This window comes from Orycteropus afer, unplaced genomic scaffold (genome assembly GCF_000298275.1).
Source record: "Orycteropus afer afer isolate SDZICR_OR568_19922 unplaced genomic scaffold, OryAfe1.0 scaffold00156, whole genome shotgun sequence".
Classification (NCBI taxonomy): Eukaryota; Metazoa; Chordata; class Mammalia; order Tubulidentata; family Orycteropodidae; genus Orycteropus; species Orycteropus afer.
This window is the reverse complement of record NW_006921743.1, coordinates 1,827,127-1,842,333: the sequence shown is the minus strand read 5'-3', so window position 1 is coordinate 1,842,333 and position 15,207 is coordinate 1,827,127. Positions and strand designations below refer to the sequence as shown.

Sequence of the window (15,207 nt, the reverse complement as noted above, 5' to 3'; positions counted from 1 at the left end):
GCCCCGACTCATAGCGACCCCTCCTTGGGTTTCCGAGGCAGTATCACTACGGAAGTAGGATTGCCCAACCTTCCTTCCGAGGATTGGCTGGTGGGTTTGAACCACCAGCTTTCTGGTTAGCAGTCAAGTGCTTTAGCCACTATGCTACCAGAGCTCCCGGAAATTATATTAGCCTTCTCTATTTTGTTACTTGATTAAAAATTTCCATAATAAAAAAGACAGTTTCTTTCATTTCTGAAGTATTACTTAAAATAGCCAGGAGGTTGCCTCTCCCCGGTAATCCATCCTGAATAACTTGGATTTTTTAAATAACTCCCTTATTCAGGAACCAAAAGTAGTGGCTTACTGCCTACTGTTCTCTTCCCTTGCTTTACAGGCCCTTCTTGAATATCTGATCCTGACAAATACCTGACAGAAAACCTAACTGTTCTCATACCATGCCTAGACTAACCAGATTAGTGTCACTGTCCCAGTAGAACTATTCTATCCCATCCCCATGTCTTCCTGCACCTGCTTTCTGCACCTGAGCCACCAGCCCTTTCCCTTCCACCCATCTCTGGCTTCCTTATCCTGCACAGCCTAGCTCATCTTTTAGGCCTTCCCTAGCTGTGCCAGCTTTTAGTGCTCTCTTATTTTTATGAACTTCTGAAGTCCTCATGATTTTCCAGCGTAATTCAATTCTGCCCTTAATTTTATATTTGCGTGCCTTATTTTTAATTGCATTGTTCCACCCTCGTCAGAAAGCTCCTTGTATTCCCACAGACCTTCGTAGAATGCCTATACCAGTACACCCTCAATAACTGTGATCAGTAACAGTCCATAAACCTCATGGACTAAGAGGTGAATACTAGCAAGGTACCTATAAACAAGGCTAAATGGAATTTCTTCTGTTTTCAGGCTCGTGATGCAGAGAGCATTATGCTCAATCTTGCAGGGCAGCTCATCATGATGCAGAGGGACAGGTCTGGCCCCCAGATCCGAGAGAAGGAGAGCAACCCCAGCCAGAGGAAACTGGTGAGTCAGTGTAGATCATTCACAGTGCTGGGAAAGCAGGGTGTTGGGATGAAGCAGTAAAAGAACTTAACAAGAGAGTGTTGTTTTGTGATTCAGACTACGAACATACATAAAATTAGTCTTAAGCCTCTGGAAATTAGACTGACTCAGTTAAAGGGTGAAGAGTAAAGACCTAAAAATGGTAATAATATGTTCCTACTCCAGATAGAACTGCTTCAGCATCAGTATTTGTCAATTCTAATGGAAAATAAAGCTAGATTGGTGGGATGGATTGTTTGTTTTTAAGATTTAAATTTATGTACTTTGAAAAACAGGGTCCTGTTACTGCCTCTAATTCTACATAGATCCCCTTGCTTTTACTGAAAAACTGCTGTGCTCACATTCTGAAAGACTCAATGACCTGGTTCTTGTCTCTGCGTCCCCAGCTGCCCTTCTGCCCTCCTGTTGTCCTGGCCCAGTCTGTGGAGAATGTCTGGACTACATGTCGAGCAAACAAGCAAAAGCGCCACCTGCTGGAGGCCCTGTGGCTGAGCTGCGGTGGCTCAGGCATGAAGGTCTGGCTTCCACTCTTCCCTCGGGATCACCGCAAGCCTCATTCCTTCTTGTCCCAGCGGATCATGCTGCCTTTCCACATCAACATTTACCCCCTGGCTGTTCTGTTTGAAGATGCATTGGTCCTGGGTGCCGTCAATGACACTTTGCTCTACGACTCTCTGTGTGCTCGAAGCAGTGCTCGGGAGCAGCTAGAGGGGCTCTTCCCCTTTTGTGTCGTGGAGAGAACCTCGCAGATCTACCTCCACCACATTCTGCGCCAGCTCCTGGTCCGGAACCTCGGAGAGCAGGCCCTGCTGCTGGCCCAGTCCTGCGCTACGCTCCCTTACTTCCCGCACGTGCTAGAGCTCATGCTGCACGAAGTGCTGGAGGAAGAAGCTACCTCACGGGAGCCCATTCCCGACCCTCTGCTTCCCACAGTGGCTAAGTTCATCACCGAATTCCCCCTCTTCCTGCAGACAGTCGTCCACTGTGCCAGGAAGACCGAGTATGCCCTGTGGAACTACCTTTTTGCAGCTGTAGGAAACCCTAAGGATTTGTTTGAGGAATGTCTGATGGCTCAGGATTTGGACACAGCTGCTTCTTATCTTATTATCTTACAGGTAGCAACTGTCTTAGAGAAGAGCAAGAACTAATGAGCTTAAAACTTAGAAAAAGAAGTGTCCTGTGTTGGCACTGTGATTGGGTATAAGAAGCAAATATAGTCAGATTTTCTGTCAGTGGGTATGGCCTGCTTTCCCAGGCTTGTCCAGTGTTGGTGGAAGGTTTCTTTGAATGTCATAAAGTAATATTGCTGGGGGTTTTGACCTTCTTTGCCCTTGATGGGCCTAAAACAGATGAATGAGCCAGAGTGGGAAGAAAAGCATTGCTTTGCCTATTAGCAGGTTTGTCTGAGCTCCCCCCAACACACACTCCCCAGCACTAGATGTTTTGGTGTGGTGTGGAATTGCTGTGAGGCTCTAGGGAGAGCAGGTGTCACAACAGAGCACCTTCTCAGGCTCCTCAGAGCAAGAGGAAAAGACTCAAGTCTGCCATGGGGGTGACCCTCATGAGCACATAGCTTCCCTCAAAATCATGGTTCTTTGAGACTCGTGATAATTTCATTGTATATTTGACAGAAGGGCTTGATCATTTGTTGTTTCTGTCAATCTGATAAGGATTTGATAAGCTACACTTAATGGTTCTTTCTAATTACTGCAAAATTGTTTACTTTGATATAAGAAGCCGTTCATAAACGTGATTGACCACACAGTTTAAAAACTGCCTGAAGCAAATTTCCTATCGGCTTTTTTTTTTCATGGGAACTGACTGAAACCCAGCAGAGATATTCAGCCAGAGGCTGGATAGCATGAAGATTCTGATGATTTAGCCTTAAAGAAAAGCCACAAGAATATAGAAATAGATCTCAATAAATTCAGCTGTTGTATTTTAGGTTCCTACCTTGACTTTCAGGGATCTCTTTACCAACGGAGGCTTTTTCTCTAGCATATTTCCTAAATTGCTGTGTACTGTCAATCAGATAGTAGATATGATTAAATGTGCCTGTGTGGCACCTCCCATGAAGCCCAGCACAGACAGTAAGACTAGACTTAGGAGAGAGTTATGGAGGATGCTGGACACGTAGCAGCAGTTCTTTTCCTCAGTGCAAAAAGCAAGGATCTTTTGGTTGCATCCTCAGGAACCTCTCCTCCAAGAGACAGAACTTCAGCTTTTTTTTAATAAATCAGACAGACCTAGATTTATACTCATGCTTTTCTGCTAATCTTCAACAATTTACTTAACCTCAGTTTCATCATCTGGATAACATTCCTATCTTGCAGTCGTTGTGAGAATTACATGAAATAATGTAAGGTACATAACATGATATCTGGTATGTAGTGGGAGTTCCATCACTCACAGTCTCCATTACACTAGCAGAGCGCTTGCCTCATTTCACCATGCAAGGTAGCTTTTTAATGCTCCTTTTAATCTCACTGCTGGTCTTACTAACTCCTGCAGTGTTGTAGCTGCTGGTTCCTACTTTAGTTGACTGTAGAATTGCTCATTTTGTTCCTAGTCATGAGCAGTCTAAAAGGAATGCTGTTGTCTTTGGTTGTTTTTGTAGAATATGGAAGTCCCAGCCGTAAGTAGGCAGCATGCCACACTGCTGTTCAACACAGCGCTGGAACAAGGCAAATGGGGCCTCTGCCGACACATGATTCGGTTTCTTAAAGCCATTGGCTCTGGAGAATCGGAGACTCCTCCATCCACACCCACAGCTCAGGTTGGTTGCACAAACTGTACAGCATCTCTGGGCCATGCACTTCCATGGCATCTCTAACTGTACTGCATGTTGTTTGTGATCACAGGAACCCAGTTCAACTGGTGGATTTGAGTTCTTCAGGAATCGAAGCATCAGTTTATCCCAGTCAGCAGAAAATGTGCCTGCAAGTAAATTCAGCTTACAGAAAACACTCAGTATGCCGACTGGTCCTTCTGTTAAAAGGTAAAAGAATAGCTCCATTGCTGCTGTTTGAGCATTCTAAGACACACTGCATTTCATGGCATTGTAAAGCTAGCTGTTATGGAAACAATGATCCAATTGGCAGTTCCTTTTTTCATTCCCAAAAGGCATAGAAACCACACAGAAAGTTTCCCTGTTTCCCTCTTCCAAAGTTCACGTCTGTCTTCTTTATATAGGTTTTGCCATGGGCAGTAGAATATGGCTTGGTGTATTTGTTCTAAAAGCTACTAATTTTAAATTACTTCTGAAAGTAGGATTAGAATAAAAAGGAAGATTATAAACCTGCAGTTAATCCAAAAGCCTTCTTCAGGGTACAGTAGTTTTACTCTTCTGTCCAAATATGCCTTATGACAAAAAACAACTTTTGTGCATATGCATTTGGGAATCCTGTGCCTCCTTTGATGGGAGGAGTCATTAAACATGGGGAGAGCCAAAAGGAAGCTTATCCTGGAAACCAAAACCTCCAGCCACATAGGTGGGTTCTATCCCCTGGAAAAAAAAACCTCTTTGCCATCAAGTTGATTCTGACTCATGGTGACCCCCATTGGGTTTCTGAGGCAATACATCTTAATGGAAGTAGATTTTCCCATCTTCCTTCTGCGGAGTGGCTGGTGGGTTTGAACCATCAGCCTTCTTTGGTTTGTAGTCAAATGCTTTGCATGTACCACCAGAGCTCCTTTCTGTCCCCTGCGGGGCGGCCTAACTCAAGCTGAACATGATAACGTTGGTGAGAATTTCCTCTGGCTTATGAGGTCCTTGTATTCTTGCCTGCATTGTTACAGGTCCTTGTCCTTTTTTACCGTTTTGTTTGTGCTCTCACTGCAGTTCCTGGAATACAGAGCTTGTTCAACACTTTTTAATTTGATGTGTCACTGCTTTCTCTCTTACTGGCCATTGACCCTCCTCTCCTACCACCTCTGCCACCACTGCTCACCCAAAACACATACATACACACACAAAATCATAAACCATATACAAGTAAGATGCTTTTATATGGCTTGTAATCGGCTAGGCACAATTGCCGATAAACAGAAGAACAGTAGCCCCTCCACCACACCCTGAGCTAAAACCTTGGTAACTACTTACTGAGCTCTCATGTACCAGCATTGCTCTAACCATTTACATGTATTAGCTCATTTCATCTTTATCACCTCTGTCTGAGGGTATATGCTGTTGTTACGTACAGCAAGCAGGTAAAGAGACATGTACAGAGACAGGCAGTCCTGCTCCAGAACAAGTTCTGGTCACTGCCCTCTCCTGCCCCTCATCCAGAGGTATGCAGTGTGCGCTTACATCTCAACTTGTCTGAGGAAAGGACGATAGACTGCAGTTAGTCAAGATACTGATTTCAAAGGCTGTTTTATTGTAATGGATCTACGTAATTCACATCGAGGTTCCATTTCACTTTGCTTCTCTGCCTTTAGTTTCTTGGATCTGATTTCCTTCCCTCTTTTCAAATACAAGTTATTTGCTCCTTTTCTTTCCTTCAGCCAGTCACCACCCTCTCCCTGGGTCTGACATTGTTTGCCAGACACTCATTCTACAGATTGGCTTAGCGAGGCTCTGTGCTCCAGGTGGTGTTCATCAGGGTGCAGTTTACACAGGGTTATGCCTGGTTTTTATCCTCTTGAATCAGAATTAGGTCTTGATCTTTTGCCTCCTTGTCAGCTCTGTCAATGCTATAGTATACAACATGTGAAGTCCTTCAGGAGAGAGTCCTGCAGCTTTCTGTGCTCCCCTCTAGATGGAGCAGAGATAGTGATTCTGCCGAGAACATGTACATTGACATGATGCTCTGGAGACATGCTCGGCGCCTCCTGGAAGAAGTGCGGCTCAAGGACCTCGGCTGCTTTGCCGCCCAGCTGGGCTTTGAACTGATTAGTTGGCTATGCAAGGAACGGACCCGGGCCGCCCGGGTAGACAACTTTGTGATAGCCCTGAAGAGACTCCACAAAGATTTCCTGTGGCCACTGCCCATCATCCCAGCCCCTTCTCTCAGTTCTCCCTTCAAGAATGGAAAGTACCGAACAGGTAATACAGAAGTCATGTCAGTGGTAAAAGGAGAATTGTATTTTACTCCAAGTATTTAGACATTTTGCTATTAGTTGATATTCTAGGAAGTCTTTTCATTCCAAACATGGGAGTGAACCGATACCAATTTTTAATACATCAGTTTCACGTTCACCATTTGACCAAAGATGTAACATAGAGTAGAACCTATGTCTCTAAATCTTATAATTGCAAAGTCTAACTCATAAATCCAGCCCCTTTTCTCAGATTATCACCTAGTTGTGAACTGGCTGAATATAAAAGCTGCTACCCTTAGATTACTGAATCTTGGAACCAGTTAGTTAGCCATAGGCCTCAAAATCAGTTAAATTGTGACTTACTTACCTGGCAGGAATCATCCCAAGTTAACAGTAACAATGCATCTTTATGAGATTGGCAGAGGACAAAGTGAAACTACATATTCTTTTGAAAGAGAAAAGAATGTTTTATAGTTCAGGTTGTTTTCAGAAGATTGCTCTAATTAATACTATTTATGAAAATGTAAACAAAAACCTTTTAGTATGGCACTTGAAAACCTCCTGTCATCTTAAAAACCAAGGTAAATACTTAGAAGATCAACAGGTTTTGCCTAGTTTTAGTAAGATACGATAGATGACTGGGAGTTATGGTAGCATAGTGGCTAAGGCACTTGACTGCTAACCAGAAGGCTGGTGGTTCAAACCCACCAGCCACTCCTCGGAAGGAAGATGGGGCAATCTACTTCCGTAGTGATACTGCCTCGGAAACCCAAGGAGGGGTCACTATGAAGTCAGGTGTGACTCAACGGTACATAACAACAACAACAACTTAGTATCTGGTCAGAAGGTTTTGTTGCTATCTCTTCTCCCTACTTTATGGATGCATACTTTAATGCAGCTTTGAACTGTCAGCCTTGTGTGGTGAGACGCTGAAAGAATTGAATTGGAAATGGCATTTTGAATTTTCTCTCCTCATTTTTGACTTTGTCATTTGGTTTTGGACCTCCCCTACAGTAGGAGAGCAGCTATTAAAGTCTCAATCAGCTGGTCCTTTTTTAAACCTTGAGATGGATACTGCCATCTCTAATGTCCAACGAAGTCAGAGCTGGCTTGGCAACCTCGGCCCCAGTCATCATGAGATAGACTCGGCCTCATCCTATGGAGCACAAACACAAGACGCCTTCCTGTCACCTCTGTTCAATAAAGGTAAATGCCATTTGCAGCCTTAGCTTTTCTTTAGCCTTTGGAAGAAAGTTTATGTGCATGCAGTAGCACTTCTGAGACAGGACTTCATTCTTTTCTTTCAAGGTGTGTTCTTAAGGATTACCCATCACTGTGCTAGAGAGGCAGACAGTTACTAGAACAAGGGCATGTTGGCCTTGCCTGACGATTGACATACTTCTTTCACGTAGGAGTGATACCCTGACCACTGTGTGGGAGCACCCTCCTTTCCATTGGCTGCCTTCTTCCTGTGGTGTTTCTTTGTAAGATATTTGATTTCATATGTCCATGCTGTGGGAAAAGAAAACATTCAAAAGCAAAGAGAAACTATTGGCCCTTGACTTAGCTAGAGACAGTAGTCATTCAAAAATAGCATGCTGATGCTTATTCTCAAAAAACCATGTGATTGGGGTTGGCCATGGCAGAAAAGGTGCAGAGGCAATACCTGCGCAGAGCCTTTGCCATCCATCAGAAGGCACATCCTGTAGATCATGTCTGGTTAGCACTCTAGTGATTTTTTTTTTTTTTTTTTTTTTTAATAAAGAAAGCATATTCTCTACATGGAGCTTGTTTATAGCTTTTGGTGATTCCTCCTCAGGTGATGAATGCAGTATTGGTTCAGCCACAGACTTGACAGAGAGCAGCTCCATGGTGGATGGGGACTGGACAATGGTGGATGAGAATTTCTCCACACTCAGCCTGACCCAGTCAGAGCTGGAGCACATCTCCATGGAGCTGGCGAGTAAAGGGCCTCATAAGTCTCAGGTCCAGCTTCGGTGAGTTTCTCAGCTGCCAGGATTCATGCAGAGAGCCCTGGGGCCCCTTTGCTGATAAGCAGTGCCCTTCCTCTGTAGACTTCTAGATCCTTCTGAGGGTAGATCCTTTTGTTTCTGCTCTTCGGTAGGTATCTGCTGCACATTTTCATGGAGGCTGGGTGTCTGGACTGGTGCATTGTCATCGGCCTGATTCTCAGAGAATCCTCAATCATCAACCAGACTTTGGTTATTATTCAGTCGTCAGAGGTGGATGGAGAGATGTTACAGAACATAAAGATGGGGCTGCGTGCTGTGGACAGATGGGCCTCCACAGACTGGTAAGTGCTGCTTCCTGCCACATGCTTCCTGGCTGTCCTGTGCAGCAGAGTCCTGTCCTTTCACATGAGGCTTAGTTAGGCTTCATAAATTGCAGGTTTTTATGTTGGCAGAAGTAAAAATGGTTCCATACATTCATTTCCAAACCCATTCTCTTTAGTAACCCCTGTATGTCAATTTAGAAGGGTAATATCCATCTTGAGTATACCTGTACTACTGCTTTCTAATTTCCCTGTGAATGAACTTACGCTACTGACTTCAGATTGATGGAGGACACGTGATCTCAGTGTTGTTGTTTTTTTTTTTTTAAATAAAAGAAAGCATATTCTCTACATGGAGCTGGTTTATAGCTTTTGGCAATTCCTCCTCAGGTGATGAATGCAGTATTGGTTCAGCCACAGACTTGACTGAGAGCAGCTCCATGGTGGATGGGGACTGGACGGTGGTGGATGAGAATTTCTCCACACTCAGCCTGACCCAGTCAGAGCTGGAGCACATCTCCATGGAGCTGCTCAGTGTTAGACTGCAGCTTGAGATTTGTAGTTCAGGGGCAGTGAAGGTCATAACCTAAACATGCCTGCTTGAAAATAGGGAGAAAAATGTAAGGCTTGTGTGAATTTAACATTCTGTGGCAATTACCACCAAGTTCTAAGTAAAAAATCATAGATAGGGTTAAATGGCTTGGATTCTAGCTCTATCTCTAAGGTCTTGAAGCCATTTACTTCAATGAATTGAGGTTAGATGTCCTCTGAAGGTCTCTTTTAGTTTTAAAATACTATTGTTCCTTTGATTTTAGGATAGAAAAGTTAATTGTAAAACAGACGAATCAGAAGAATGTCCATCTGTGTGCCAGTGTACTCAGAAATCAAGCTGTGCTCTGTGCAGCGCTGCGTTGCCCAGCCACCAAGAGGCCTCCCCTCCCCCAGTTCTAGCACTGACCTCAGGGGACCCGTGTTTAGGAGTGTATCACCACACTCTCTGGAGTCTTTTAGATCCTGGCAGAGAGCTTATTTCTTTTTTCTTCTGCCTAGCCCTGGATATAAGCCATTTTTAAACATCATTAAGCCACAACTGCAGAAGCTCAGTGAGATGACAGAAGATCAGGTCCAGCCCGAAGCTTTCCAGCCAGTCTTGGTGGGTAAGAACCTAGAACAGACAAGCCCAAGGGCAGAGGAGAGTAGAGGTCCTGCAGGCCACAGCATCATGCCCCCAGGGGAGGCCGGGGGCAGCACCGTGGGCAGCCGAAAGGAGGAGGCCACCACCAGAGCGGAAGAGGAGGAGACTTTCCCAGATGGGACTTTCGACTGTTCTGTGTCCTGACAGCAGGGGGCACCCTCTCTATGGGCAGTGTTGAGTAGCAGCAGACACTCCAGACACTGACCTAGTGGTGGTTTACAGGGGAGAGAACTCTGCTCAGACACTGCTTAGAGATTCCTAGATTTTAACTCTCTCCAAGAAACCCATTTGACTCCATAAAAATGTGATATCAAATAAATCAGCTTTCATACAAAAGATTTTTTAAGATGCAGTGGAAAGTGGTAATATTTAGAGATGTACATGAGAATATTTTGGTTTTATTCTCAAAGGTTGGTAGCCCTGAAACCATTGGGATCATGTGGCCTCAGATGAACTTACTTTATAAACCTCCTTCAGCCTTGCCTGACTTCTGGTATGCCCAGATTGCTTTTTTTAAATAAATGCTAAGGTGCTCGCTGTAGCTCCTCAGGGATGTGAGCTACCTGTCTGCTCCCTTGGACACCACTGGACTTCCCAATGGGTCCCCCTTGCCAGAGGCCTGCCTGGGTGTGCTGTGTGCCAGCCAGCATGGTGGAGACCTTGGCCTCTGGCCTGTTAAACCCCAGTCTTGGACTGATGGAAACCCCTGACCCAGGAGATCATGTGTCTGTCTGGGCAAGCTTGGCTACTGCTGGATCAGTGTGGGCAGAGGTCTCTGAGGGGGTTCTCACCAATTACACTATTAGATACCACTAGACAATTTTGTATCAAAGAAGTATATCTTTATGTGAATACTCTTGTGTAAATACACTCAGAGGCTCTGTTCATGTTTGTAGGGCTTGTAATATAATTTTAAAATGTTACGCTGGATTCTGCATGGCTACAGTTACTCACTGTTGGAATAAATGTAGGGCTTGCTCTTCTTTCCGCGTATGAATGGTCTTCATAAAGGAGGACAGTTTATTGGCTTGGCTGTAAAGTAATAGAAATGGTCATACTGATCATGAAATGAAACCGGTTTTGTGCAAATTAATGTAGTTTCTTATTTATTGCTTTTGTAAATGGACTAAAATGGGCTTTTATGTAAATAGACTGCTGAATCCTCTATTATCACAGCTATTGAAAATTAGTATGTAAACAGTGTTCTTCATTGTAACTTTTAAGCTATTTTATGTATTTCTAGATATGGCTTATATTTTAGTTTTCATACATTATGGAAACATAACTGCATATTCCTTAATTGCTTCAGACTGAACTTACATATTCACTGTAATTCTAATTACAACAGTATTAATTTAGATAGCGTGTTTGTACTGTGCAATTTGAACAAAAGAATGCAATGTTATTTTTTACAAAAACAAGCTTATTTTTATAATAACGATGTATTTGATGTGGACCAAATTCGTACCACTGTGTAAAACAGCCTCTTTTCTCATAGTGCAATTACAATTTAGAAATAGAACGTGGTTCTGTCCTTGCTTTTTAAAGTAAATGCCTCGATGTCGTTTTTGAGCCAGGCTTCTTTTGAAGGGAAACTCAAAACCATTTTGAAATCCTTAGTTCAGAATTCATCAAACTGTACTTCAAATTGCATTTGGTAATTTACTACCATTTTCCTTTTTACATTACAAGTGCAATAATTTCACATAAAATCCCTGAGTGGGTGGAATATGTGATTGTTGGTACCTGGTCCTTCTGGTGCTACTTTTATTTAAGTCTGTTTCCAAACCACCTTTTCCTGAATCTTAAGCTAGAAAACAGTGTTCCCCATGTGAGTACATACAACCCAGCAAAAAGCCTAGTAGAACTCTCTTCTCCTGTCCTAGTCCATTTAGGGAGAAGAACCAGCATAACTTGTTTGGTTTGAATGTTCAGTCAATAAAAATGATTTACCATTGCACACAGTTGTGATCTTTTCAAATAATCCTAAATAAAACACTGTGCTGCTAGGTTCATCTCATGCTGTTGAAAACAGGGCCCCAAAAAATTAATTAACTGTGGTTTAGGCTGTGAATGAATCTTTTCTTCTATAAAATACATTTGTTTTGTTCTTCAACTAATAGAAATAGGTAGCCTCACAGAAAAATTTGGCAAGGTTATACGAAGTCCTTTCTGATAATGTTTATATAATTTTTTTTAATTCAAATTTTCACTTTGCCTTGTTGTTTGGTTCATATACCAACTGTTTAAACAAGCCATAATTTTAGCTAATGAATTTAAATACTTGGTATATTTGAAATTTACTAACTACATTTAAATTATTTGCTGATACCAAAACAAGAAGTCATTTGGGGGTAGATTCAACTTTTGCATGTAATTAAAGTTGCTGCTGCTTCTGTAATGAAATTTTTTTTCTTGCTGAATATATATGTGTAAGGGAAATAAAACCATTACATGAAGTTTCGTTTATTCATCATCTGAGTTGACAGCAAAAAGTGTATGTATCAAAAAACACATTTTTTCATTTTATAATTCCATCTGTTAGAATTTTCCTTATTAAATAGCTAGAAATTGAGAAAGATTTTAAATTTTTACTTAATGTGCAGTTATTATCTAGAATAGACACTTCAAGAGTTGACCACTTCCCTAAGTGCCTAACAACAGAAGATTGAGACGAAAGGGCAACATTCATATAAGAAAATGGAAATGATGTAAAATTATGCAGGCATATGATCTTTACCTGCGAACAAGTTTGTGGACAGGTAGAGGAGACCAGACAGCATCTCTATGTGGGAATTAAAGATGACTGACTTTCATATTTTCCTATTTTGTCCAAAGTACACATACTGCATGAACACATTATTTCATGAATAAACTACTACTGCTCTCTAAAGTGACTGTGACTTAGCTCCAGAGAGCTCCCATGTTTTACAGATTGCAGTCCTGTTACCAACAGAGACTAGATCTTTGTCCCAGTCAACTCTAGGTGCTCCAGCGACTGAGCTGCATTAGCCAACTTAGGGCTGGGCCCTTCCCTGTCATCCATCACCAGCTGGGTTACACTCTTCATACACAGGTGATCCTCAGTGGTCAGGTTATGGGGTGAGGGGAAAGAATCAGTTCCTACAGGAGTGTGGGTGTTGGGACACCCAACAGTATCTACTGCTACCACACACATTCATTGGTCCCTAGCTCATGGACCTTATATAACATCATGATTCCTGTAAAACTCATGTTCTTCAATGGTGTTCTTTGAAATAAAGCAAAATAGAACATGAAAAGAATTGAGATAACTCATATGCCACAAAATCCACCCTTTTAAAAAGCATAGCTTTCAGTGGTTAATATATTCACAATATTGTCATTTCACCTCCTGAGTAGAAACCCCCTGTCAGCAGTCACTCCCCATTCCCTCCCTGCGGCCCCTGGCAACTACCAGTCTACTTTGTGTTTGTCTATATTTGCCTATGCTGGACACTTGATATAAATGTCCATCTGGTGGCCTTTTATATCTGGCTTCTTTCACTTTGCATAATTTTTTTGTTTTATTGTGATACAAATACATGTAACAAAACATGTTCCGATATACCTTTTACATAATCAGTGGCAATGCTTTTCCTGACCTCTGCTGCCTTTTTACCAGGTCCAGGGTTTCCAGTGTTTCTGTGGCTAGTCCTTGTGAAGGAGCTCTGGTAGCATAGTGCCTAACCACTGACTGCTAACCAGAAGGCTTGTGGTTCAAACCCACCCAGCCACTCCTCGGGAGGAAGGTTGGGCAGTCTACTTCCGTAGTGGTGTCACCTCGGACAGCCAAGGAAGGAGGGGTCGTTATGAGTCGGGTCCGACTCGACAGCACATAACAACAGTCCTTGTGATGCATTTATAGTCTCTCATCTCCTAAGCTGATGTCTCTCCACCCTGAGACAAATGTTTCGGGGTGGGGTGGGGTATTTCTTCAACACAGGGCTTCCCAGTCCCCAGAAGATGAGCTTAACCCCTCCTACATAGCCAAAAGGTCCCTTGAGCCCTGGAAGCTCCCTTGAGGCTGGCTGTGGCTTCCCAGGCTTTTGTTGACCTCACCACAGACCTGAGGCTTTCTTGGAACTGGGTCCCCAGGGGACTGCTTAGTCATTAGGCCCCACTCATTGGCCTCAGGTGTGGTCCTCCCTCTTCTCAGACCAAAACCAAAAGGCCCAATCATTCACTGCAAAAGGGCTCCACACCTTGCAGCTTTCATGTGCATTCATCACCATTGTCCTATTCTAGACTAGTCCACCACCCTTAGCAGAAATTCAGTGCCCTCTAAGAAGACTCCCCATTTCCCTTTTGTCACTGACATTTTACTCAGCATGTTTTCAATGTTGCAGCATGTATCAGAACTTCATTTCTCTTCATGGTTCAGTAATAGTCATTGTATTATATACCAAGGAACCCCGGTGGCACAGTGATTGAGCACAGAAAGACTGGCAGTTCGAACCCACCACCACTCCGCAGGAGAAAGATACCACAGTCTGCAGTTCTACTGTCCCCCATTGGGTCGCCAAGTCAGAATCAACACAACAGTAGTGGGTTTGTTTTTTGGGGCTGTATATACCACACTTTGTATATCCATTCATCTGTTGGTCAACATTTAAGATGTTTCCACCTTTTGCCTATGAACAACACAGGCTTGTGTTGTTTGTTGCCTCCCACAAACTTTGGTATACAAGTTTCTGTTTGCATTCCTGCTTTCATTTCTTTTGGGTATCTACCTAGGATTGGGATTGCTGGGTCATATGGTATGTCTATTTTTAACTTTTTGAGGAACAGCCAAACTGTTTTCCCACCAGCAAAGGACGGGGATTCCAGTTTCTCCACATCTTCACCAACACGTTACTTTGTTTTCTTTGGTCATAGCCATTCTACTGAAGGTGAACTGCTATTTTGTCATGGGTTTTCATTCTAAATTCCCTTATGTCTAAGGATGTTACATCTCTTTTCATGTGCTTTTTGGCTATTTGTATATCCTCTTTGATGAAATGTCTATTCATTTCCCTTGCCCCATTTTTGATTGGGTTGTTCTTTTGTTATCTTGTAGTTCGTGATATTCTAGATATTAAATCCCTATCAGATACAGATTTACCAAATATTTTCTACTGTTCTGTAGATTCTCTTCACTTCGTTACCCTTTCTTTGATGCATTTTTATTTTGATAAAGCTCAATTTATCTTTTTTTTCTTTTGAAGTTTTATGCTTTTGGTGTCATATCTAAGAAATCATTGCCTAATCCAAGGTTAAAATGATTTATGTCTGGTTTGGTTTTTTTTTTTTCCCCTGTTTTAGCTCTTGAGTTTTTAACCTATTTTGAGTTTTTGTATATGGTACGAGGTAAGGGTGTAACTTCATTCTTTTACATGTAGGCATCCATTTATTGAAAACAGGGCTTTCAACTAGTTCATTCCGATTCGACACCTTGCTGAGAATTTGCATTTCCGCCCTCAACTCAAAAAAAAACTTAATTCACTGGGTCTGACTCATGGAGACCCCTCCTTGGGTTTCCAAGGCAGGATCACTAGGAGCTCTGGTAGTGTAGTGCCTAAGGCACTTGACTGCTAACCAGAAGGCTGGCGGTTCAAACCCACCA

At 42.7% G+C, this 15,207-nt stretch overlaps 1 protein-coding gene across 1 annotated transcript in view; it reads left to right on the top strand.

Annotated features, from left to right (window-relative positions):
* Positions 1–9,728, top strand: part of RIC1 (RIC1 homolog, RAB6A GEF complex partner 1) — a 182,928-nt gene extending 173,200 nt beyond the window's left edge. Inside the window, exons 18-26 of the mRNA XM_007946326.2 lie at positions 898–1,014; positions 1,440–2,168; positions 3,671–3,829; positions 3,915–4,051; positions 5,814–6,100; positions 7,111–7,302; positions 7,916–8,093; positions 8,222–8,410; positions 9,440–9,728. Coding sequence (XP_007944517.1) covers positions 898–1,014; positions 1,440–2,168; positions 3,671–3,829; positions 3,915–4,051; positions 5,814–6,100; positions 7,111–7,302; positions 7,916–8,093; positions 8,222–8,410; positions 9,440–9,728 — 2,277 coding nt within the window. The remainder of the gene's footprint in view (positions 1–897; positions 1,015–1,439; positions 2,169–3,670; positions 3,830–3,914; positions 4,052–5,813; positions 6,101–7,110; positions 7,303–7,915; positions 8,094–8,221; positions 8,411–9,439) is intronic.
* Positions 9,729–15,207: the final 5,479 nt, after the last annotated feature.